At 42.4% G+C, this 27,164-nt stretch overlaps 1 protein-coding gene and 1 pseudogene across 1 annotated transcript in view; both read left to right on the forward strand.

The window, feature by feature from the left end:
* The window catches only part of LOC121548690 (methylmalonyl-CoA mutase, mitochondrial), an 83,482-nt gene extending 57,833 nt beyond the window's left edge, over positions 1-25,649 (forward strand). The window contains 4 exon segments of the mRNA XM_045210045.1: positions 3,430-3,561; positions 5,132-5,279; positions 11,540-11,707; positions 25,007-25,649. Coding sequence (XP_045065980.1) covers positions 3,430-3,561; positions 5,132-5,279; positions 11,540-11,707; positions 25,007-25,135 — 577 coding nt within the window. The 3' untranslated portion in view covers positions 25,136-25,649.
* Positions 17,574-18,633, forward strand: LOC121548732 (annotated as a pseudogene).
* Positions 25,650-27,164: the final 1,515 nt, after the last annotated feature.

The following is a 27,164-nucleotide window of genomic DNA, read 5'->3' on the forward strand; positions in this document are numbered from 1 at the left end:
CCAGACAGCATCAGATACATTATCTACACATACTGAAACAGAGGTGCACTGTTTCGTTCACTCGGATGCTTTAGCATCTTTCTGTCGGCGTGCGTTTCAGTCAAATAAATGATCAAAATGTCAATATTTTATTTGTGGACAGGCAAGGAGATGCAGTAGGGTGGGTCAGGCACCCTAAGGCCCGCCCATACCGCCGGACCTGCTGCCACCACGGCAAAACAAATATGAAATGAAGAAAAATAATTCTGCCAAGGTGCACTTTGATGATGTGTCACGTCCTGACTTATGGGACTCTAGTATGTTGAGTCAGGGTGTGGAGATCTATGTTGTTATTTCTATGTTTACTTTCTAGGTGTTGTATTTCTATGTTTGGCCGGGTGTGATTCCCAATCAGAGACAGCTGTCGCTCGTTGTCTCTGATTGGGGATCATACTTAGGCAGCCTGTTTGCAATCATTAGTTGTGGGATCTTGTTCCGTGTGTAGGCTTGTTTTGTGTTTAGCCTGAGGACTTCACGTTACGTTGGTTTGTTGTTTTGTTTGTGTGTTTATCGTTGAAATAAACATGTGTGCATTTCACGCTGCGCCTTGGTCTTACCTTCAACGAGCGTGACATGATGCTAGAACAGTCATTTACTTTTCCTCTGTAAACAAAACTAGTAATGAATAGAACAATCTGACTACCCCATAGTAGAATAGTTTATCTACAGTGCATTCGGAAAGTATTCATACCCCTTGACTTTTTACAAATTTTGTTACGTTACAGCCTTATATTTAAATGGATTAAGTAATTTTTTCCCCCTCATCAATCTACACACAATACCCCATAATGACAAAGCAAAAACTGAAATATCACATTTACATAAGTAAATGTACTTTGTTTAAGCACCTTTGGCAGCGATTACAGGCTCGAGTCTTCTTGGGTATGACGCTACAAGCTTGGCACACCTGTATTTGGGGAGTTTCTCCTATTCTTCTCTGCAGATCCTCTCAAGCTCTGTCAGGTTGGATGGGGAGCGTCGCCGCACAGCTATTTTCAGGTCTCTCCAGACATGTTTGATCGGGTTCAAGTCCGGGCTCTGGCTGGGCCACTTAAGGACATTCAGAGACTTGTCCCGAAGTCACCCCTGCGTTGTCTTGGCTGTGTGCTTAGGGTCGTTGTCCTGTTGGAAGGTGAACCTTCACCCCAGTGTAAGGTCCTGAGCGCTCTGGAGCAGATTTTCATCAAGGATCTTTCTGTACTTTGCTCTGTTCATCTTTCCCTCAATCCTGACTAGTCTCCCTGTCCCTGCCGCTGAAAAACATCCCCACAGCATGATGCTGCCAACACCATGCTTCACCGTAGGGATGGTGCCAGGTTTCCTCCAGATGTGACGCTTGGCATTCAGGCCAAAGGGTTCAATCTTGTTTCTCTTGGTCTGAGAGTCCTTTAGGTGCCTTTTGGCAAACTCCAAGTGGGCTTTCGTGCCTTTTACTGAGGAGTGGCTTCCGTCTGGCACTCTACCATAAAGGCCTGATTGGTGGAGTGCTGCAGAGATGGTTGTCCTTCTGGAAGGTTTTCCCATCTCCAAAGAGGAACTCTGGAGCTCTGTCAGAGTGAGCTTTGGGTTCTTGGTCACCTCCCTGACCAAGGCCCTTCTCCCACTATTGCTCAGTTTGGCCGGTCTGCCAGTCTTGGTGGTTCCAAACTTTTTCCATTTAAGAATGATGAAGGCCACTGTGTTTTTGGGGACCTTCAATGCTGCAGAAATGTTTTGGTACCCTTCTCCAGATCTGTGCTTCGACACAATCCTGTCTCAGAGCTCTACGGACAATTCCTTCGACGTCATGGCTTGGTTTTTGGACTGATATGCACTGTCAACTGTGGGACCTTATATGGACAGGTGTGTGCCTTTCCAAATCATGTCCAATCAATTGAATTTACCACAGGTGGACTCCAAACAAGTTGTAGAAACATCTCAAGGATGATCAATGGAAACAGGATGCACCTGAGCTCAATTTCGAGTCAATTTCGTGGTCTAAGGCACTGCATTGCAGTGCTAGCTGTGCCACTAGAGATCCTGGTTCGAATCCAGGCTCTGCCGTAGCCGGCAGCGACTGGGAGACCCATGGGGCGGCGCACAATTGGCCCAGCGTCGTCCAGGGTAGGGGAGGGAATGGCCGGCAGGGATGTAGCTCAGTTGGTAGAGCATGGCATTTGCAACACCAGGGTTGTGGGTCCGATTTCCACGGGGGGTCAAATACAAAAAATATGTTTAAAGTGATAATTAGGCAGGTCTGATGCCGAAGAAGAAAGACAATTATTGCTTACTTTACCAATATTTTATTTAATTTTTGCAAAAAAAGTAGTGTGTAGTTCCAGTAATGAACTACACCACTGCATGGCAAAAAAGTAATTAACTACTAAATACACTACCAATATTTGAATTTAGTTTAACTACCACCAAGCTACAGCAAAATGTCATTAAATTACTAGTTGAACTACATGTAGTTCACTACTCCCCTACGCTGTGTATATGTTCACCTAAGAAATACATAACAGCATTTTTCTTTGAACCCAGTACTCCCTGGCGATCAGTGCAGTGCAATTATTACTGAATGGACTATTCTGGTTAAATAAATAAAGTAAGCTGAACTGGCAGCGAGTATTGAAGGAGAGCTTGGTAAAACCCTACTTATGGACAGTGGGGTCCGGAATTATTGGATCACTTGATAAAGATGAGAAAATAAGACTGTATAAAATAAATAACAAAAATACTGAGCTATATTGTATTTTATATTTTAAATTATATTTTATACTAATAGAATTGTTCAGCTAAAGATATTTTGTTTAACAAGTAAGAAGAAAATAAACTGTTTTCAATACTCTAGCACCTTGCGAAGATAATGACACTGAGACTTTTTCTAAAATGTTTTATGAGATTGGAGAACACATTGGGAGGGATCTTAGACCATTCCTCCATACAGAATCTTTCCAGATCCTCTGCACTTATGGACTGGCCTCTTCAATTCAAACCACAGGTTTTCAATGGGGTTCAAGTCCGGAGACTGAGATGGCCATTGCAAAATGTTGATTTTGTGGTCAATTAACATTTAACATTTAAGTCATTTAGCAGACGCTCTTAACCGTTCTTTGTGGATTTTGATTTGTGCTCTGGGTTATTGTCTTGTTGGAAGATCCACTTGCGGCCAAGTTTCAGCCTCCTAGCAGGGGCAAACAGGTTTTTTGCTAAAATATCCTGGTACTTGGTCAAGTTCATGATGCTGTTGACATTAACAAGGGCCCCAGGACCAGAATAAATAGCTCAGTATTTGTCTTTTTATTTTATACAGTTTTTATTAGCTCATCTTTTTCAAGGGATCCAATAATTCCGGACCCCACTATATGTGATTAAAAGTGTTGTTAAGACATGCTGTTGTGTATTCCCCAGATGTTCTGTAGGAGAGATCACAGATGCCATGAAGGCTGTGTTTGGGGAACATAAAGCCAGCACCAGGATGGTGAGTGGAGCCTATCGCAGCGAGTTCGGAGAGCATGAGGAGATTTCTACAGCACACAACCGGTAACAGCAGGAAGAGAATAGTACTTGATTGTCTGTTGTACTTAATATGTGGTCCTCTGTAGCTCAATTGGTAGAGCATGGTGCTTGTAACGCCAGGGTAGTGGGTTCGATCCCCGGGACCACCCATACATAAAAATGTATGCACACATGACTGTAAGTCGCTTTGGATAAAAGCGTCTGCTAAATGGCTTATTATTATTATTATTATTATTATTATTATTATTATTATTATTATTATATGTTAGAATATAGAACAGAAAATTGTCTTCTCTGCTCTGTTTTCAACCCCCAGAGTCTCTCTCTCACTCTCTCACACACACACACACACACCACAGAAGCACAGGGTCAACCTCAGTGCAGAACAATTTTAGGGTTAAATGCCTTTCTAAAGGGCACCATAGCTCTGACATCTGCTACCTTCCGCTTGCTCATTCCACTTTGTGCCTGTCCTGGGATTTGAATCAGAAACCCTCAGCTACTTTTCTGCCTTTTATCACCCCTGTAAGCTAACTATCACTTGATGACCTGATGGATCTGTATAACAGTTCAGATACAGCAGGAGTCATAGACAAAGCTGTTCCTCTCATAGACAGAGTCTATGGTGCTTTCTAGACAACTCGGAAACTCTGAACCTACTTTTTTTGCGTAGAGCTTCCTATTGGTTTATTCTGGAAAACTGTGAGGTCATCTTTCTACAATGAGTTTCCAATTCTGAAATTTCGGAGTTTCAGAGTTCTGAGATGTCTTGAACGCGGCACTAGTCTTTTCAAACCAGATCGAACGCAGCATTCAGTTTGGTTTAACCAGGCTACATGGTTGTCCCCTTGCATGCTTCTACACTTCAGCAATGGATGGAGAAGGTGTTTAAAGCCTCGATTTGAACCTTCTATGTGATTCTTTGTTCTCAGGTTTCTCAACATTCTCCCCCTTCAAGTCACTATTTCTAGAGACTTTCAAGAGAGCAAAGGAACATTTTTGGGGGAATGCACTTTATTCCATTAAATGCAATTTATTCCATTAAAACAGTGTGGAAAACCCTGTAAACAAGAAAATCAGTGTGAAGACTCAAAACTCTAACAGATGGATGTGCTTCGTAACTAATAACATGCAAATTACATAAACTCCACAACCCTGTTCAGGAATTGTATGAAGAAACTCAAAGCTCTTTGCTGGCAAATACACTAATGCAATAATTTGCATTTATATAGCGCATTATTCAAATTCAAAGCATTTTATATGGAGGTAACTGATCTCATCTACCACCCATGTGTACAGTAGCATCCACAAGGCAGCCAATTTGTGCCAGAGCGGCCACTACACATCAGGGTTATATTCATTAGAGCACACTGTACCAAAGTGTTCTGCAACAGAAAACAACGTGTGTTTGTTAATGGACAAGTTCAGATAGTCCTGCCTTGTTTCAGTCTGTTTTCTTCTGTTTGGTGTCTAATGAACCAGCTATCACTACTGTCATCAATATGACCTTTCATTCCCTGTCCTCCAAGGAGGTGGAGTTCAGAAACACTTTATTATTGATAGCTATTGATATGATTTATTAATCTTCTACCAGGGTGGTGGAGTTTAAGAAGCATGAGGGCAGGAACCCTCGTCTGCTGGTGGCCAAGATGGGCCAGGACGGCCATGACAGGGGGGCAAAGGTCATCGCCACGGGATTTGCCGACCTGGGTTTCGACGTCGACATCGGACCGCTCTTCCAGGTGAGCTTAGTAGCTAGATACTGGACTTGGGAAAGAAATACTCTTTCATTTCTCTTCAAGTGTTCAAAAAACAGGACAGCGTGTGAAGATCAACTGAGGCAGGGATTCAAACAAAAGCAGATAAACAACCTGTGTACTGTGATTGAGCCATTAACAGTGAATGTGATCTCTGCCATTGTCTGGGAAGTTGCCTTTATATATAAATCTATTGCTGTGCGTAGGTTGTTAATTTGCGTTGGATTTAATCCCGGCCTCAATGTTGTTTTAGTCATAACTTAACTAATTCTTACAGGTTCAGGCAGTCAATCACATATCAGCTATGCCAGGTATAACACAATGATCATACTATGGAACTCCGTGTGCTAACAATTGTCCTCTAATGCAGCAATGTTAACATGTGCAGACATACCACATAACACTCATACGTGGAAAAAGGTGGGTCATACCTCGGTCAAGCCTCCTTTCAAATGATTAAAGCTATAATTCATCTGTGTCTGTGAGTCCTTCTGGTCCACTCCATGGAAGGCAAATAAAACCAAAACATTCCCTACATAGGCATACCAAACTTCAAAGCTGCATACCGGCCTGTTAAACTACCAATTCACCACTGTTTTCACAATAAGGCTAATCTCAGTCTTATGTTCTGTTATTGGTTCTCAAGTAGCCACTTCCCCTTAGGTAGACCTACTGTACCCTATAGTCCTGAGTATCATTAGCAGGCAGCAGTCTCAACCTCTCTCTCCTAATCCCTCTCGCCTATCTCTCTCCTCTAGCCCCTCTTACCCTCTCGCCTAGTCATCCACTCTCCCTCAGCATCCCTCTCTCTTCCTACCCCTCTCTCCCTTATCCTCTCAGTCTCTCTCAGCCGCAGGATCAACAGCCAGAGAGAGCGGAGTGGGTAGGAGGGAGAGCGAGGGTAGATGTGTGTAATTAGGCAGCCCACCAGGAAGATAGCTCTCATACTGTGAATCAGTCATGCCGATAAACACAGACCATGTTGGCTACGTTGCTGCTGCTGCCTACCCCTGAGCCCTCTGCCCTCATCCGTTCTTCACTTGTCATTATTAGAACAAGGATAATTAGAAAAACACTCCAGTCGGCTCCCGACTGTTGACATTGAACTAAACAAACCACTAGCCCCTCTTTGTGTTGTGAGTTGAAACCATAGAAATATAATTGCTAGAAAAGGTAAAGCCTCTCAGACAAAGACAATTTGACTGGACCATTCAAATCAAATCAAATCGAATTGTATTTGCCACATGGCTCCGAAGACCTTACAGTGAAATGCTTACTTACAAGACCTTAACCAACAATGCAGTTTTAAGAAAATAAAAGTTAAGTAAAAAGTAAAAAATAGAATTAGCAGCAGTAAAATAAAATATCAGTAGGGAGGCTATATACAGGGGGTACCGGTACAGAGTCAATATGCCTGGGCACCTGTTAGTCGAGGTAATTGAGGTAATATGTACATGTGGGTAGAGTTAAAGTGACTATGCATAGATAATAGACAGAGTAGCAGCAGCCTAAAAGAGAGGGGGGGGGGGAGGGGGGCAATGCAAATAGTCCGGGTAGCCATGATTAGCTGTTCAGGAGTCTTATGGCTTGGGGGTAGAAGCTGTTAAGAAGCCTTTTGGACCTAGACTTGGCGCTCCGGTACCACTTGCCGTGCGGTAGCAGAGAGAACAGTCTATGACTAGGGTGGCTGGAGTCTTTGACAATTTTTAGGGCCTTCCTCTGACACCGCCTGGTATAGAGATCCTGGATGGCAGGAAGCTTGGCCCCAGTGATGTACTGGGCCGTACGCACTACCCTCTGTTGTGCCTTGCGGTCGGAGGCCGAGCAGTTGCCATACCAGGCGGTGATGCAACCAGTCAGGATGCTCTCGTTGGTGCAGCTGTATAACTTTTTGAGGATCTGAGGACCCATGCCAAATCTTTTCAGTCTCCTGAGGGGGAATAGGCTTTGTCGTGCCTTCTTCACGACTGTCTTGGTGTGTTTGGACCATGATAGTTTGTTGGTGATGTGGACACCAAGGTACTTGAAGCTCTCAACCTGTTCCACTACATCCCTATCGATGAGAATGGGGGCGTGCTCAGTCCTCTTTTTTCCCTGTAGTCCACAATCACCTCCTTCATGGGGCTACACTCAGTCATTATATTTCTATGGCTGAAACTAAGGTGAACGCTGATGCCGCCCCTAGATGAACAGTGCCCTCTTTGCCAAAGGCAGGGGCATCTTGTCCACGCCCAGCGCGCCTCTTGATTGTGTTGGAGAGTTGCAGCGCAGCGTAGCCTATACGGTAGAAAGAGTATATAGCCTCTGTGGCCTTTTCTGTAGCCTATAGGGCAACCAAATATATGACAATGTCATGAGACAGACACTTTTTACATCATGCGTGTTTCCGATCAAATGGCCTAAATGGTACCCTACCAAATAACAATGCGCTTCGATGTGAATATGAATGAACATGTTAACAAACACAACATATCCTAAAAACAGGATGGGTTAAAGTAAATGGACAGTAGCCTAGGGAATGAAATTAGGCTACTCATGACTGTTGTCCGGGAGTTTCACTCAGTGGGCTAAATTGTCAAAATAATGAGCGACTCGTCCATTTCTGATCTGATCATGGCGAAGAAGAAAATACGAACTGCATTTTCCAAGATAACGCAACGCCTGAAAATCTTGGGTAGTTAAAATAGGCAACACTTGAGTTTCATCTTTGCGGAAGCTAAGAATTCTTCCTACAATTTCGACCAATCTGCGTGCCAGTTATGATTTTCATGGACCAGTTTCATTTCAATAATAACGTTTTAGTTTCTCAAAATCATTGTCACATGGTTACAAAAATGACTGAGAAGCTCAGCTTATTATTAGTGGTGGTCAGAAATCAGACGTCCCCAAATTCACACTTTCCTACATTTGCACGCAGCAGGCCAGGTAGCCTACTTTTATGCATGCTCAGGCGCTCGCACTCGGTCAACATTAGCAGCACAGAGAAACAAACCATACACATGCTCATTGCTCACATGGAGCGCTGCAAACAAAAGACAATGAAAACATTTATAAAACTCGTAAATGATGGTATGAAATAAACCAAAACTTGTTTCTCACAAGTGTAGCAGGTTGCAAACAATGTTTCCACTCCGAGAATGAGAATGGTAAATTATTGTAATTAATACATGCATTAACAGGAATTTATGTAACCAAATGACGGGGATTAATGGTAAATGTTCTACTGGTGACATACAGTATGTAATGGGGAATAAAAAAAAATCAACAATTCACACAATTAAACAATTAATGCGCAAGAATTGGCAGGACACAGCTGAGTGCATTCTGGAGAGCTGAGTGCATTCTGGAGAGCTGAGTGCATTCTGGAGAGCTGAGTGCATTCTGGAGAGCTGAGTGCATTCTGGAGAGAGATGCACCTATATATTCACCACACACCCTTCCCCTTCTTTTCTCAACGTTTGAAATTATACTCAAGACACATTATCTTCACACATATTTTAGATGCTTTTCACTGACAGCCGCAACTCAATAATCATCTAGGCCTATTGCCACACGTGCTGCCCAAATAGCAGACTTCCTGACTTAGGCATAGGCCTCCGAGCTTGTGACTTGAAACAATCCACAAAAAAAAAAAAAAAAGAAGCTAATGATCCTCTGTGGTTAAGTCATGCTCTGTGGTGAAGTATTTTAAATGATTTATTTCAATTTACTTTAGGACACGCCGCCTATGGTAGCTCATATTCAGAGCTTGAATAACCAAAATGATTAGTCTTTGTCTAAGGCACTGCATCTCAGTGCTTGAGGCGTCACTACAGACCCCCTGGTTCGATTCCAGGCTGTATCACAACCGGCCGTGATTGGGAGTCCCATAGGGCGGCGCACAATTGGCCCAGCGTCGTCCGGGTTTGGCCGGTGTAGGCCGTCATTGTAAATAAGAATTTGTTCTTAACTGACTTGCCTAGTTAAATAAAGGTAAAATAAAAAATAAAAGCAACTGCCTGTTTTACTAATGGGTAGGCTACCACATGGATAGGCATTCATTAAAGTACATTGTGGGCCAACACTGTATAGCCTAGGCTACTATTCTACTTTGCGGGGACAGGAGGAGGGCGTACAGTTTTTTGTCTCGCCTAGGGCGTCATATTGGTAAGGACCGGGCCTGCAAGCAATACATCAAAAGTAAAAAATATAATAAAAAAGGCATTACAAACGGCTAAGTGGCATTTAAAAATATCGCAGCCTTTTGCGATATGGAAATTGCGCATGTCTATATTGCAATTTCGATTAAAATGTGGTTAATCGTGCAGCCCTATGTCAAACACACACTACTCACTGGTGTCAACACTCATGGTTACTTTGAGTTATTTGTCAGCATAACTATTGATCCAACACCCCAAGACTTCAGCCCGAGTACACACACTCTCTCTCTCACATGTCACTTTATTTACTTTCTCAGCTTTCACTTTTTCTAGCTTCTCTGACTAGTTTTGATTTAGTGCACAATGACTCTTTTGAATAACATTGTATGAATATTGTCAAGCAACACATGACCCAATCCCTCAGTGATGATAATGTCCATTCATGTCTTGTGGCTGTATCTCTTCTCTTCTCAATCATGTGTTTTGTATTTCACGTTCCATTCAGACCAGACCAAACAGACCTGGGCCGTCTCAGCCTTGAAATGGGACAGCAGTATGGTGGGCCTTATTGGAATATCTAATGATAATATCATATATAGTTAGACTTTTTTTGCCCATGTGATTGCATTTTCTGGACTTTTCTGGCCATTTCCCCCCATTTTTCCTCTGAGACCTCATTAATGTATAGATTATAGGCTAGAGTATAGGATAGATAACACTAGCCTAGTTAACAGTATGACTGACGCACCAGAAGGATCTGAGTTGACATTTGATGGGATTGGGTACAGATATGGCCATAACTCACACGGTTAGAAGTAATAAATCCGATCTTATTACAGACTCCTCTTCAGGTGTCGGATCATTTTTATTTATATAACCTTAATTTAACAGGGCAAGTCAGTTAAAGATGAACTCTCAAACTTTTGTATAATTTCAGCCAGTAGTTTTGAAAGTGGTGCTCACATGGCATCATACCCTGGGTTGTCCTATGTTTGTTGGATTGTGAAGAAAATTTGTAGTATTTGAATGCAGTCATGACTCCATTCTATGCGCAGCCAAATTACGATCTGCTTCTCTGAATTGCCTAGTGAAATTCTAACACTAAGATCGTATTTTATAATTTAGATAGACATGTTAGCAATATAACAAGCTTTCAAATTATGCCCACCTGACCCAAATTGCGATTTATAATGGTCCGTTTTTGGATTGCGTAAACAACAGTAATTGTGTAAAGGGGGGATGCAGGGCTGTGTTCCAAAGAAAACAACTACAAGTGTGTTTGCTCTAGTTCCTCAACAGCACAGCTAGGAGAGCTAAAAAAACACCTTATAGTTGAAGATTCTTCTTTGAGTCATAATAGTGCATTGAAATTACTTAGGAACTGTGTACACTTTGGAGAGGTGTGTGGCCACTTGGAAACACCAGTTAGACCTCTCCCTCAAACCCTTGTCATTTTTTTTTTGTCTTATGTTGCACCTACCCCAAATTTTCCAAGAATATTCTTATTTTGTTGCTGAATGTATCCAGGCTATTTTCAGATTTCGTTATCAACAAATGCGGCGAAAAGTACAGTATATGTAAAATGCTCATAAAATCAACAGTGTAGTGTTTGGATTCAGTCTTGTGTCAGGTGAACTGTTGTGTTCTCACCTTTAGTCTAATAATTTTCCCATAATCTCCAAACTGTTCCCTTTTAATTGCTACCATGGGTATGCATATATATGCTTTCCATATTTCTTCTGTAAGAAACATTTCAATTTATCCCTATCCATATAGGCCAATTCCCATGAGTGTAAGGGGTTAAGATCAGTCATTACAATCTATGCCTCATGGCCAGGCAACATACATAAAGCCAACACGTATTATAGACAGTATGTTTCTTCCCCGACATTTTTACGATACAGATTTTCCACATCAGTGGCACTGGTTCTACTACTAACGAGATGACGACTACTACTAACGTGATGTGGTTGTCTCACCTAGCTATCTTAAGATGAATGCACAAACTGTAAGTCGCTCTGGATAAGAGCGTCTGCTAAACGACTAAAATGTAAATGACTACTGTACTTTAATACTACTTTGTTCTTGTTGTTTGCTCCTCTATAGACCCCTCTGGAGGTGGCCCAGCAGGCTGTGGATGCAGACGTCCACTGTGTTGGGGTCAGCACGCTGGCCGCAGGACACAAGACCCTGGTCCCAGAGCTCATCAAGGAGCTACGCAACCTCAACCGCCCTGACATCCTGATCATCTGTGGAGGGGTCATCCCACCTCAGGTACACTAGAGCCTCTGACCCCTAACCCAACCTCCACCGCCCTGACATCCTGGTCATCTGTGGAGGGGTCATCCCACCTCGGGTACAGTAACCTCTGACTTCCTAGAATGATGAGCCCCTTCTCTTTCCAATACCAAATAATTATTTCTGATACCAAAGTCCTTGTCTTAAAAACCCCCCAGCAACAAACAAGTTCAAAATCAAGTTCCAAGTTAATTTGCCATGTGTAAAGAATACATTGGAAAACTCACTCACTCAAGCTCTCACAATAAAAACTCAATAAAAACACAATAAAACAGCAAGAAAGAAATACACACACAATACTCACTCTTTCCCACTATCTATTTTCTCTCTGCAGAATACTGAACAGTGGTAGTGATGTTTCCTCATAAAAAGCCACAGGAAAGTCGTCGAAAACGCGTCCACAGAAAATTGCTCTCCAAATGTAAAATGTTTTGGGTGAAGTTCCCATTTAAATAGTTCCAATACAAATACACTACATGGCCGAAAGTATGTGGACACCGGCTCGTCGAACATCTCATTCCAAAATCATGGGCATTAATATAGAGTTGGTCCCCCCTTTGCTGCTATAACAGCCTCCACTCTTCTGGGAAGGCTTTCCGCTAGATGTTGGAACATTGCTGCGGGGACTTGCTTCCATTCAGCCACGAGCATTAGTGAGGTCGGGCACTGATGTTGGGCAATTAGGCCTGGCTCGCAGTCGGCGTTCCAATTCAACCCAAAGGTGTTCGATGGGATTGTGGTCAGGGCTCTGTGCAGGCCAGTCAATCGCTTTGTGCACCGGGGCATTCTGAAATGGGAATGGGCCATCCCCAAGCTTTTGCCACAAAGTTGGAAGCACAGAATCGTCTAGAATGTCATCGTATGCTATAGCGTTGAGATTTCCCTTCACTGGAACTAAGGGGCCTAGCCCGAACAATGAAAACCAGCCCCAGACCATTATTCCTCCTCCACCAAACTTTACAGTTGGCACTATGCATTGGGGCAGGTAGTGTTCTCCTGGCATCCGCCAAACCCAGATTCGTCCATTGGACTGCCAGATGGTGAAGCGTAATTCATCACTCTAGAGAACGCGTTTCCACTGTTCCAGAGTTCAATGGCGGTGAGCTTTACACCACTCCAGCCAACGCTTGGCATTGCGCATGGTGATCTTAGGCTTGTGTGCGGCTGCTCGGCCATGGAAACCCATTTCATGAAGCTCCCAACGAAAAGTTATTGTATTGACGTTGCTTCTAGAGGCAGTTTGGAACTCTGTAGTGAGTGTTGTAACCGACGACAGATGATTTTTACGTGCTATGCGCTTCAGCACTCGGCTGAGCTGTTATTGCTCCTAGATGTTTCCACTTCAAAATAACAGCACTTACAGTTGACCGGGGCAGCTCTAGCAGGGCAGAAATTTGACAAACTGACTTGTTGGAAAGGTGGCATCCTATGACGGTGCCACGTTGAAAGTCACTGAGCCCTTCATTAAGGCCACTCTACTGCCAATGTTTTCCTTTGGAGATTGAATGGCTGTGTGCTCGATTTTATACACCTGTCAGCAACGGGTGTGGCTGAAATAGCCGAATCCACTAATTTGAAGGCGAGTCCACATACATTTGTGTATATATAGGGTATTGGCATATAAAAAGTGCAGAGGTCAAATCTATGAGCATGTTCAGTGATATGGATATGAACTGTCCTCTCACCTGTGGGGACACACTCTTTTCACGGCACTTCGATAGAAAGTGATTTTCATAACAAGTTAGGAGAGTTTTTTCCCTAACCCTTTTCCTAACCTTAACCTTAGTTTCCTAACCTGCTACGTTAATTCTCCTAACCTGCTGCATAAGTTCTCCTAACCTGCTACGAAAAAGAGTGTTTCCCCTCACCTGTGCTAACCCTTCCTGGTCACCTGGCTACCTACAGTGAGGGAAAAACGTTTTTGATCCCCTGCTGATTTTGTACATTTGCCCACTGACAAAGAAATGATCAGTCTATAATTTTAATGGTAGGTTTATTTGAACAGTGAGAGACAGAATAACAACAACAAAAATCCAGAAAAACGCATGTCAAAAATGTTATAAATTGATTTGCATTTTAATGAGGGAAATAAGTATTTGACCCCTCTGCAAAACATGACTTAGTACTTGGTGGCAAAACCCTTGTTGGCAATCACAGAGGTCAGACGTTTCTTGTAGTTGGCCACCAGGTTTGCACACATCTCAGGAGGGATTTTGTCCCACTCCTCTTTGCAGATCTTCTCCAAGTCATTAAGGTTTCGAGGCTGACGTTTGGCGACTCGAACCTTCAGCTCCCTCCACAGATTTTCTATGGGATTAAGGTCTGGAGACTGGCTAGGCCACTCCAGGACCTTAATGTGCTTCTTCTTGAGCCACTCCTTTGTTGCCTTTGTCGTGTGTTTTGGGTCATTGTCATGCTGGAATACCCACCCTGGAATACCCATCCATGACCCATTTTCAATGCCCTGGCTGAGGGAAGGAGGTTCTCACCCAAGATTTGACGGTACATGGCCCCGTCCATCGTCCTTTGATGCGGTGAAGTTGTCCTGTCCCCTTAGCAGAAAAACACCCCCAAAGCATAATGTTTCCACCTCCATGTTTGACAGTGGGGATGGTGTTCTTGGGGTCATAGGCAGCATTCCTCCTCCTCCAAACACGGCGAGTTGAGTTGATGCCAAAGAGCTCGATTTTGGTCTCATCTGACCACAGCACTTTCACCCAGTTCTCCTCTGAATCATTCAGATGTTCATTGGCAAACTTCAGACGGCCCTGTATATGTGCTTTCTTGATTGAGTAGGGGGACCTTGCGGGCGCTGCAGGATTTCAGTCCTTCACGGCGTAGTGTGTTACCAATTGTTTTCTTGGTGACTATGGTCCCAGCTGCCTTGAGATCATTGACAAGATCCTCCCGTGTAGTTCTGGGCTGATTCCTCACCGTTCTCATGATCATTGCAACTCCACGAGGTGAGATCTTGAATGGAGCCCCAGGCCGAGGGAGATTGACAGTTCTTTTGTGTTTCTTCCATTTGCGAATAATCGCACCAACTGTTGTCACCTTCTCACCAAGCTGCTTGGCGATGGTCTTGTAGCCCAGTCCAGCCTTGTGTAGGTCTACAATCTTGTCCCTGACATCCTTGGAGAGCTCTTTGGTCTTGGCCATGGTGGAGAGTTTGGAATCTGATTGATTGATTGCGTCTGTGGACAGGTGTCTTTTATACAGGTAACGAGCTGAGATTAGGAGCACACTCTTAAAGGGAGTGCTCCTAATCTCAGCTTGTTACCTGTATAAAAGACACCTGCAAGCCAGAAATCTTTCTGATTGAGAGGGGGTCAAATACTTATTTCCCTCATTAAAATGCAAATCAATTTATAACATTTTTGACATGCGTTTTTCTGGATTTTTTTGTTGTTATTCTGTCTCTCACTGTTCAAATAAACCTACCATTAAAATTATAGACTGATCATTTCTTTGTCAGTGGGTAAACGTACAAAATCAGCGGGGGATCAAATACTTTTTTCCCTCACTGTATACACAGTGACCCATGACCCCAACATATGGTGCCCTCTAGTGTACACACAAGATAAAATAACCCTTGACAGGCAACATATACACAATACATAGCATGACACATATACAGGCCAAAACAGCTCCTACAATAGTGTAAACGATGCCAGCACTAGCTGCCAGCAGTGTGTCTCTCATTAAGTAGGAAAATAAAGTATACCAGTTTAGTCTCTCTGCTTGACCAAATAGTAGAATGACTCGTAGCCTGCTTGGTTAAACACTACATATCACTCTGTTATTCTGAGTGTCCCAGGGGGGTGAACATTCATCTTCTGCAGAATAATAAACAGACATGGTTCTAAAGCCACAGTGCTTTGTTCACACAGAAAGACGAGATGATAGCTGCAACTCCTCAGACTCTCAAAGACAGTTTGTATGTTCTTTGATGGAGTATGTACTTTGATTCGAGAGTGGAGTGGGAAAAAAATGCAATAAATTACTTTTCTGTGTAGTGTTGCACGGTATACCGAAACTTCTGTACATTTAAGCTACAAAAAAAAAAACGGTTTGGTGAGAGGATCAAGTCTGTCTATCAGCACAGCCCCATTTTATAGCGTGAAGCGCAAAGAGCCTGCTCCACTTACTCATTGCTAGGCTGCATTGTTATCGCCTGACCAGAGGAGGCTGGTCGGAGGAGCAATAGGAGGGCAGGCTCATTGTAATGGCTGGAATGGAATAATTGGAATGGAGTTAAACGTGGTTTCCATATGTTAGATGTGTTTGATACTATGTCATATATTCCATTACAGCCATTACAATTAGCCTGTCCTCATATAGCTCCTCCCACCAGCCTTCTCTACTCCCCACTCATTCTGCACAGAAATTAACACACTTGAATAATGCATCACGGTATGTAGAAATGTTTTAACTGTTCATTACTGTTCACAAAACGTTATCCATACAGGCTATAACACTTTTACAATGCAAGACGATACCGGTAGCTTCCAGCTTTGATTGTAGGCTAACTTTCCTTGCTAGCTTACAGCTGAATTCACTACCCTAGTACTTAGTACTAGTATTTTTTGTGATAATATGCAAACCATAATGAAAAATATGCTGATTTCAAAGCTGACTGTCACCAAAAACGTTATTGACTTCATAACAAATTTAAAATGTAATGATATTGAACTCAAAAGATGCCCAACGATTGAACAGAGCAGTAGCTGATTTTATCTGTCTGGATCAAGTGCCATTCTGTGACTTTGGCTAATACGCCTTTTTTGTATTTTTTTTGTGGTACTAAACATGGTATCACTATCGAAGTCAAAATTCTGGTATCGTGACTGACAACATTATTTCTGTGTGACTTTGAACAATTTCCTAAAGCAAATGTTTGTCCACGTACTACATTCTCCACAGTGTTGATCTATTGACAGTGTGAGAACGTGAAGGCTAGCATGGTAAAAACACAAGGCAAGGAAAACAATTCCTACATCATTTCACTTCCCTTTGAACAAGCCTTCCCTTGTGTCTGTCAGACATTTTGTAATCTGTGCTGAACACCATGAGGGAAACTCAAGTGACCATCTTCAGAAAACAGGCCCGAGGCAAACCATTGTCTCTTCTCAATAGTGAACCCAGTGGCTTAGTGTTTTTTAAAACTGTGAATCAGCTTTAATGTGAGGCAATAGCGGTATGCGGCTGGATCATTCCACCAGTTCGATGCCTTTTGAGATGTGTAACTTGGTGGGAAAAAATGTTTGATTTCACCTCCATTTTAACATTCTGTTATACAGAGCATATGTTCAACTTAATAAAAAACATGTTTTCCCATCTCAAAAGGTTAAATACAAAAATGACTAGTAATTGCCTATTAAGTGCCAAATAAAGTAACACGGTTGACCATACATATCAGGGTTGAAGATTTAATCTTAAATCAGCCATAAATCCCCTTGTGACAGGGTGAATGGAACCTTGTTATATGCAACAGGGAGGGGCTATTGAAGGCAAGTTTGATTAAAAAAAAGAAATAGTTAAAACATTTCTAGCCTGTCTATCTATGGGTAACAGGGTTGACGTGTTATGCTCGACCCACTCAGTTTTCCACCACAAAGCACTAGAAAATGGCCAAAAAGAGTAGAACCAGCTTACCTGGTTTTACACTATGAGATGTTCAATGTTTCTTTTGAAAAAAATGTTTTAAAAGGATTAGTTTCACCATATTAAAAGGAAAGTTCAATTCACGTTCAACAGGGCTGACCTTAAAATGAGGGACAAATTGTTGTTTTTGAAATTCATATTATGAGAACACGAATCCTGCAAACTACTGCAAGCACTAATGTCAACATTGGCCAAGACAATGTCTAAGTTCCGTCTGGCAGTGGTCCAGCTACACGTGACGAAGGTCAAAGCTGACAACCTCTCCAGAGCCCGGTGGCTTATCAGCGAAGCAGCTGGACATGGGGCCAAAGTGATGGTCTTACCTCAGTGCTTCAACTCCCCCTATGGAACTGACTTCTTCCCTGAGTATGCAGAGAAGATCCCTGGAGAGTGCAGCCAGGTTCTGTCAGAGGCAGCCAAGGAGAGCCAGGTATATCTGGTGGGAGGCTCCATCCCTGAGGAGGATGATGGAGGGAAGCTGTATAACACGTGTCCAGTGTTTGGACCTGACGGCAGCCTGGTGCTCAAACACAGGAAGATCCACCTATTTGACATCGACGTTCCAGGGAAGATCCGTTTCCAGGAGTCAAAGACACTGAGCCCAGGGAGCAACCTGTCATTGTTCGACACACCATACTGTAGGGTGGGTGTAGGGATCTGCTATGACATGAGGTTTCAGAGCTGGCCCAACTCTACGCTAAGAAAGGATGTCAGCTGTTGGTCTACCCTGGAGCATTCAACATGACCACCGGGCCGGCCCACTGGGAACTGCTGCAGAGAGGAAGGGCGGTTGATAACCAGGTGTACGTGGCCACAGCTTCCCTGCCAGAGATGAGACAGCCTCCTACGTGGCCTGGGGTCACAGCACTGTCGTTAGCCCCTGGGGAGAGGTGATATCTAAGGCAGGGCCTGAAGAGGCTGTTGTTTACGCAGACATTGACCTGCAGTATTTGGCCAACGTTCGTCAACAGATCCCCATCACAGCCCAACGCCACAGTGACATCTACACAGTGAATGCAGTGCAGGAGGGATGAACTTTAACCCCTGAACCCTGACCTCTTAGCTATGATACAAACTGAGCCAATCTGAGCCAATCAGGAGTTACAGTAAACAGACCTGTCTATTCTTGGTGTGAAACACATGCCTCTGTAATGTGGAGAAATTGATGGATGAAGAATATGAGTGTTGGCTACACAGCTGTTCGTGCCTACAATACATGATTCAGCTGTGACTGACAATGTAGTAGTAGTAGTATGAAAAATGTGTGCACTCACTGTAAGTCACTGTAACTGTAAGTCGCTCTGGATAAGAGCATCTGCTAAATGACTAAAATGTAAAATGTAAATGTTGTTTTACCTAAAATGAATCACTAATTACATGAGAATAAATTATAATCTACAGAAATGACTTTGTCAAAGCTACAAAATAACTAGTGCTTTACAATGATGGTATAAACTTGGAGAAATGTTGGGGTGAACTGGGTTAAAATGCTGAATTTGAGCACTTTAGCAAGTCTTTATTCATATATAAAATTATTGATAACAGGCTTTAACAATTCAATATTGGTTCACAATTTCTACATAACATTTCAAAGGGCACTCACAGTCAGGTCGTTCCACGAAATGAATGCCCTTTGATATTTTATGTAGAAATTGTGAACCAATATTGAATTTTAAAAGCCTATGGGGTTTTTCATCCCTCGAGGGATAACGTGTTCTGTTGCATGTATGGATTAAGGTAGCCCACTGTCTTTTAATGGCAACCACCCCAGAGACCTGTACTGGGGAATAGCAGTCTTTGATCAAGTTCCTGGTGATACACTGTATTAATACTAAAGACTATATTTACTGTATTAATACTAAAGACTATATACACTGAGTGTACAAAACATATTTCCATGACATAGACTGACCAGGTGAATCCAGGTGAAAGCTATGGTTCCTTATTGAGGTCTCTTGTTAAATCCACTTCAATCAGTGTAGATGAAGGGGAGGAGACATGTTAAAGAATGATTTTTAAGGATTGTGTATGTGTGCCATTCAAAGGGTGAATGGGCAAGACAAAAGATTTAAGTGCCTTTGAACAGAGTATGGTAGTAGGTGCCAGGCGCACAGGTTTGAGTGTGTCAAGAACTGCAACGCTGCTGGGTTTTCACGCTCAAGAGTTTCCTGTGTGTATCAAGAATGGTCCACCACCCAAAGGACATCCAGCCAACTTGACACAACTGTGGGAAGCATTGGAGTCATCATGGGCCAGCAGCCCGATGGAACGCTTTCGACACCTTGTGGAGTCCACGCCCCGACGAATTGAGGCTGTTCTGAGGGCAAAAGGGGGTGCAACTCAATATTAGGAAGGTGTTCCTAATGTTTTGTACACTCAGTGTATACTGTATTAATACTAAAGACTATAATTTATATACTGTATTAATACTGAAGACTATATATACTGTATTAATAGTAAAGACTATATATACTGTATAAGTAGACTAATTGGCCTAATGGTGATGTAATGTGATTGATACAGTATGTACTGTAGGTGTGAATGATGAGAGATGGTTCTCTGAGGACCCTGTTATTAAAGAACTAGCTATAACAAGGTGTGTGTGTGTGTGTGAAATAACTGAAATAAATTAAACAAAATGTGAGAGAAATCATTAACACTTTCATCAAGGGGCTTTCATAGGAGAAAGCATAAGGCTATTTTCAGGAAAACATATTCATAACAAGTACTCTTCATAGAAAATACCATTAGCAGTGTATGGGTGCTTAGAAAATCCTGTATGGGTGCTTAAAATATCCTCTATGGGTGTTTGGAATATCCTGTATGGGTGCTTAAGATATCCTCTATGGGTGTTTGGAATATCCTGTATGGGTGCTTAGAAGGTGACCGCAGTGGAGAAGGTAGAAAGCTTCAAGTTCCTCGGTGTCCACATCACTGACAATCTGAAATGGTCCACTGACAATCTGAAATGGTCCACCCACACAGACAGTGTGGTGAAGAAGGTGCAACAGCGCCTCTTCAACCTCAGGAGGCTGAAGAAATTTGTCTTGGGCCCCTAAGACCTCAGAAACGTTTACAGATGCACAATTGAGAGCATCCTGTCGGGCTGTATCACTGCCTGCTACGGCAACTGCACCACCCGCAACCGCAGGTCTGCCCAATGCATCACTGGGAGCACACTGCCTGCCCTCCAGTACACCTACAGCACCCGATGTCAAAGGAAGGTCAAAAAGATAATCAAGGACATCAACCACCCGAGCCACAGCCTATTCACCCCGCTATCATCCAGAAGACGAGGTCAGTACACGTGCATCAAAAATGGGACCGAGAGACTGAAAAACTGCTTCTATCTCAAGTCCATCCGACTGTTAAATAGCCATCACTAGCCGGCTACCACCCGGTTACTCAACCCTGCACCCTAGAGGCTGCTGCCCTATATACATAGACAAGGAATCATTGGCCACTTTAATAATGTTTATATACTGCTTTACTCATCTCATATGTATATACTGTATTCTCTTCTACTGTATTTTAGTCAATGCCACTCCGACATTGCTCGTCCTAATATTTATATATTTCTTAATTCCATTCTTTTACTTTTAGATTTGTGTATTGTTGTGAATTGTTAGAAACGACTGCACTGTTGGAGCTATGAACACAAGCATTTTGCTACACCCGCAATAACATCTGCTAAATATGTGTATGTGACCAATAAGATTTGATTTGATTTGAATATCCTGTGTGGGTGCTTAGAATATCCTACCGAGGCGCTTGAAAATCAAATAATCTATGCTTTACTATTCACAAATAATATAATGATGATAATATATGCCATTTAGCAGACGGTTTGACACTTAAGTCAAAGTGACTTAAGAAAACTATTATAAATGCATGAGTACTTATAGTACATGACAAGAGGGCTTGATAAGCAAATAATAACATACTGTAGAACATGTCATCCGTATCCTATGGGTGCATAAAATACCCCACATCATCACTTTACTGTTGTAGAATAAACACTTAAATGCTAATGGTCTCATGGTTGGATTGTGTAACTGTGAGCCTGTATTAGGATAAACACAGGAAGGGTAGGCCCATTACAGTACATATGACACATTATACACGTGGTAGACGCATTGCTGATGCACACACACAGACACACACAACCAAAGTAAAATTGTCAGTGACCTTGTCTAGACAGTGGTAATCATAGTTAATCTTTTATTCATAAAGTGCATTTCTTCAGCCAGGCTGGGCTCTGCTCTATAGAGATCAGAATATGCGGGTGTGTTTCTCAGGGTGCACTCACACGCTGGTAGTAGCCCTTTACACCCATATACGGGTTGAAAATGGAAGATTTGGGCACTGATAAGCACCTAAGTTGGATAGCAGTGGCTGTACAGTAACATGCTATACATGACGTCAGAGCTCAGGCTCTCCACTTCACAGCGCTGTATGGGTTTTGACTGACAGCCGTTCTGAACTTGAACACTGCACACGACAAGAAGTTGCCCCTATCCCTCCTGCTAATTGGGCTACTTTTGCGTATTTCTTTTTCTCTGAGTGAGGGAAATGCTGTAAATTACGAGGACTCAATGTATTTTTAAAATATGAGACGTTGAGGATTATAATAAATACTGCTTTGATGTCATACAAGCGAGCCAATCACCCGTGAGTCCAAATGTGCACTTCACATTTCCATATCACAAAACTCATGTAATATACAGATGCTGCCCATGTATCTGAATGCACTCATGACTCCATTCTATGTTCACCAAAATTACGATCTGCTTCTCTGAATTGCCTAGTGAAAGCCTAACACTGTAAGATCGTATACTGAACAAAAATATAAATGCAACATGTAAAGTGTTGGTCCCATGTTTCATGAGCTACTGAGTGGCGCAGTGGTCTAAGGCACTGCATCGCAGTGCTAACTGTGCCACTAGAGATCCTGGTTCGAATCCAGGCTCTGTCGCAGCCGGCCGCGACCGGGAGACTCATGGGCGGCGCACAATTGGCCCAGCATCGTCCAGGGTAGGGGAGGGAATGGCCGGCAGGGATGTAGCTCAGTTGATAGAGCATGGCGTTTGCAACGCCAGGGTTGTGGGTTCGTTTCCCAGGGGGGGCCAGTATAAAAAAAAATATTAAAAAATATATATATATATATGTATTCACTAACTGTAAATCGCTCTGGATAAGAGCGTCCGCTAAATGACTAAAATGTAAATGTAATGAGCTGAAATAAAATATCCCAGAAATGTTACAAATGCATAAAAACCTTTTCTCTCTCAAATTTTGTGCACAAATTTGTTTACCTCCCTGTTAGTGAACATTTCTCCTTTGCCAAGATAATCCATCCACCTGACAGATGTGGCATAACAAGAAGATGTGCTGGGGACAATAAAAGGCCACTTTAAAATGTTCCGATTTGTCACACAACAGAATGCCACAGATGTCTCAAGTTTTGAGGGAGCGTGCAATTGGCATGCTGACTGCAGGAATGTCCACCAGAGCTGTTGCCAGAGAATTGAATGTTAATTTCACTACCATAAACCGACTCCAACGTTGTTTTAGAGAATTAGGCAGTGCGTCCAACCGGCCTTACAACCGCAGACCATGTGTAACCGCGCCAGCCCAGGACCTCCACATCCGGCTTGAGACCAGCCACTCGGACAGCTGATGAAACTGAGGAGTATTTCTGTCTGTAATAAAGCCCTTTTGTGGGGAAAAACTCATTCTGATTGGCTAGGCCTGAGCAGGAGCGCAGCCATGGGTGGGCCTGGGAGGGCATAGGCACACCCACTTTGAAGCCAGGCCCACCCATGGCTGCGCTCCTGCTCAGTCATGTGAAATCCATAGATTAGGGCCTAATTGATTGATTTCAATTGATTGATTTCCTTATATGAACTGTAACTCAGTAAAATCATTGAAATTGTGGCATATTGCATTTATATTTTTGTTCAGTATATTTTACAATTTAGCTAGTCATGTTGGCAATAGAACAGCTTTCAAATGATCCCCACCTGACCCAGATTAATAATGGACTGTTTTTGGATTGCGTAAACAACGACAGTAATTGTGTAATTTTTTAGGTTGCACCTACCCCAAATTTTACAAGAATATTCTTATCATGTTGCTGAATGTGTCCAGAGTATTTTCGTTATCAGCAAATGCGGCGAAAAAGTACAGTAAATGTAAAATGCACATAAAATCAACAGTGTAGTGTTTGGATTCAGCCTTGTGTCAGGTGAACTGTTGTGTCCTTACCTTTTAGTCTGATAATTTTCCCATAAACTCCAAACTGTTCCCTTTTTAATTGCTACCATGGTTATGCATTCCATATTTATTTTGTAAGAAACATTTCAATTTAGCTCTATATAGGCCAATTCCCGCGAGTGAAGGGGGTTAAGGGAGATAAAGGTTCTCGTAAAGGTTTTACTGTCCCTGCATGGTCTGTTAAAAAAGAAAATGCACTTTATCCTCTTTTGGTCTGAGAATGTTATTCTCAGTGATGTCTTTCTCAGCATTCTACTTGAGAAGCAACAGTGGATGGATTGTGAAAGTTCCAGTGCATTTTTAGAACTGTGTGTTCTACTCAAAGTGTTGATTCTGATTAAAGTTGTTCTACTCATTCTAACTATGTATGATCTCTTCCCAGGGATATGTTCCAGAGCGGTGTGTGCTGTAGTGTGTACAGTAGAGTTTTAATATAGTAAGATGTTGTCTGTGTGTGTCTATGAGTTTCTGTACCAGAGTGGTGTGTGCTATACAGGTAACTGCCAAAATAATGGAAACACTGAGGGATACAGTGTATTGAGAGCAGGTGCTTCCACACAGGTGTGGTTCCTGAGTTAATGAAGCAATTAACATCCCATCATGCTTAGGGTTATTATTTTGGCCATTATTTTGTCTACCATGCCTATGCCCCCATAGGATGACAATGTCCCATCCACAGGGCACGAGTGGTCATTGAATGGTTTGATGAGCATGAAAACGATGTAAACCATATGCCATGACCATCTCAGTCACCAGATCTCAACCCAATTTAACACTTATGGGAGATTCATACCCCCAAAAATTGTTTTATCGTGGAAGGATGGTGTCGTGTCCCTTCAATAGAGTTCCAGACACTTGTAGAATCTATGCCACGGTGCATTGAAGCTGTTCTGGTTCGTGGTGGCCCAACGCCCTATTAAGACACTTTATGTTGGTGTTTCCTTTATTTTGGCAGTAACCGGTATCTTCTACATCAGTGATTCTCAACTGGTTTTGCCTTAGGACCCAAATTAAACCAGGTTGTCTCAGTCGCAACCAAATATAGATTTTTTTTGTTGCCACAATGCAATCTGGAAAACAATTTGTAATGCTATATTGATAGTAAATACAGCAATTATATGTCAAGGGAACAACATTCCCACCTTTTCCATTGTCAATAATTCCATATTGCTCATATTCTTGATGAAGAATGTTAATAAGCTCACTGGTAGTCGTTTAGGTTCAGACACCCACGACACATTCAAAACCTTCCGTGACCCAAATTTGGCTCGCGACACACCAGTTGAAAATCTCTGTTTTACAATATATAAATCTTTGCTGTATGTTTCTATACAGGACTATGAGTTCCTGTACCAGAGTGGTGTGTGCTGTATCTTCGGCCCCAGGACCAGAATCCCTCAGGCTTCAGTGGAGGTGATCGACAACATTGAGAAGAGCCTGGACAAGATCCGCCAGGCCATGTAGACAGACTGCTGACAAACAATATATCTCAAGAATATAGTATACTATGGCTCAGTGTGTGTCCATACACAGCCATGGGGGAAAAACTGCAAACGTAGGGGTGTGATATCTGCTCAGGATGATAGAATAGAGCAATGAGATTGTGAAATTCTTCCCAAATCACCACCATAATATACAGTTTAGTCTACATATCTGTCGGTCTTCACTAGCGTTTCTCAATCCATTCTTGGGGGACACCCCTATTCAGCTACTAGGACTTGGTGATTGGTTGCGTACAGTAAGTGCTGGGCTAGAACAAAATATGCTCTTTCTGAGAGGTCCCCCAGGAATAGATTGGTCATCACTGATATAGACAGATGCTTGTGAAAATTGAAAATATATTAGTGTAAAGTCTGCATTGGATATTATGGTAGAACAAGGAGATTGTGAAATATTCCTAATGACTTTTTGAAGTGATCCATACTATCATGTTAAGCCACTGGACTTTGGTCTCTTGTGATTAAAAATAATAATGTGATTTGTTTCATGTTAAAGCTTCCATGCTTCAGATGAGGTATTACATTTGATAAATATGATCAATAACTTTAACAAAACGTATTTTGATTACTTTTTAATTCATGTTTTTACTGCTGGCTATTCTGCAAAGTCTCCCTAATACCTTGTGCATAGTATCCTGAAGATACCTTATTACCTTTATTTATCCAGGTAGGCTATTGAGAAGTTGAGAACACATTCTCGTTTAACAATAAAAACCTGCCGATGGGATAGTCATTTGGCATATAAATCAATAGTCTCACACGGTGGCGTGTATTCATGGATGCCAAGAGAAGCCAGGCTTTCCCCAAAAATGGACCAAGAAAAAAACATTAAAATAATGTATTTTGTCTCTCGTTTCATAATTTTCCTTCAATTTGCAAGAGGCAGAATGTATCTCACTGGAGAAAGCATCCGAGCGAGCGAAACAGCGCCCCCTCTGTCTCTGTATGTGTAGTCCATCTATCTGATGCTGTCTGGTCAAAAAGAGTATAATGTTGTTTCTGCCCGTAGCATTGAATGCAAGGGAAACAAGCAAGCATTTGGCCTTCCTTGATAAAATAATTATACAAAAGTAGCCATCCAGCGTTGAGCTAAACTGAGCGAGCTCCACTGTGAATGGTCCTGGCACACCACAAAAAGTGGACAGACCTTTTTTACATGCTACGCGCTTCAGCACTCAACGATCCCGTTCTGTGAGGTTGTGTGGCCTACCACTTCGCGGCTGAGCTGTTGTTGCTCCTAGACGTTTCCACTTCACAATAACAACCCTTACAGTTGACCGGGGCAGCTCTAGCAGGGCAGAGATTTGACGAACTGACTTGTTGGAAAGGTGGCATTCTATGACAGTGCCAAGTTGAAGGTCACTGAGCTCTTCAATAAGGCCATTCTACTGGCAATGTTTGTCTATGGAGATTGCATGGCTGTGTGCTCGATTTAATACACCCGTCAGCAACGAGTGTGGCTGAAATAGCCGAATCCTCTAATTTGAAGGGGTGTCCACATACTTTTGTATATATAGTGTAGCGTACGTTGATTGGAATAAATCGTTTTTGGAATCTTTTAGTTGTCACTGTAATAAACTAAGCATAGGTGATTTGATGATGTTGAAGTTGAAATGGTGCTGGAATAGTGGAGGCAGCTCCTGTTTCCTGTGTGACTTGCGGTAAATCTCCGGTGTTTTTTAAAATATTTTAATTTTTGTATTACCTGGTGTTCTAGATCAATAGTTGTTTAGTAGTCCGAAAATCTCGGAAACATTAACTTGATTGACCATGTAACTGTTTGTCACATGCAATATGCTTTGTGGACTCCACCGGACGGATGTTGCTCTCCGGTTTTGTGATGCCACTGTATCTTCTTATTGTCTTGGCCTTAGGCCTATATATCACAGGAGCAAGGCATATGAACTAACAGGTTATAGAGCAAACAACGCAATTATCACAACACATACAGTAAGCTTTTTTTTCCAGGCTTGGCTTCCTTGTTCTGTGTGACA

This window comes from Coregonus clupeaformis, chromosome 33 (assembly GCF_020615455.1).
Source record: "Coregonus clupeaformis isolate EN_2021a chromosome 33, ASM2061545v1, whole genome shotgun sequence".
Taxonomy (NCBI): Eukaryota; Metazoa; Chordata; class Actinopteri; order Salmoniformes; family Salmonidae; genus Coregonus; species Coregonus clupeaformis.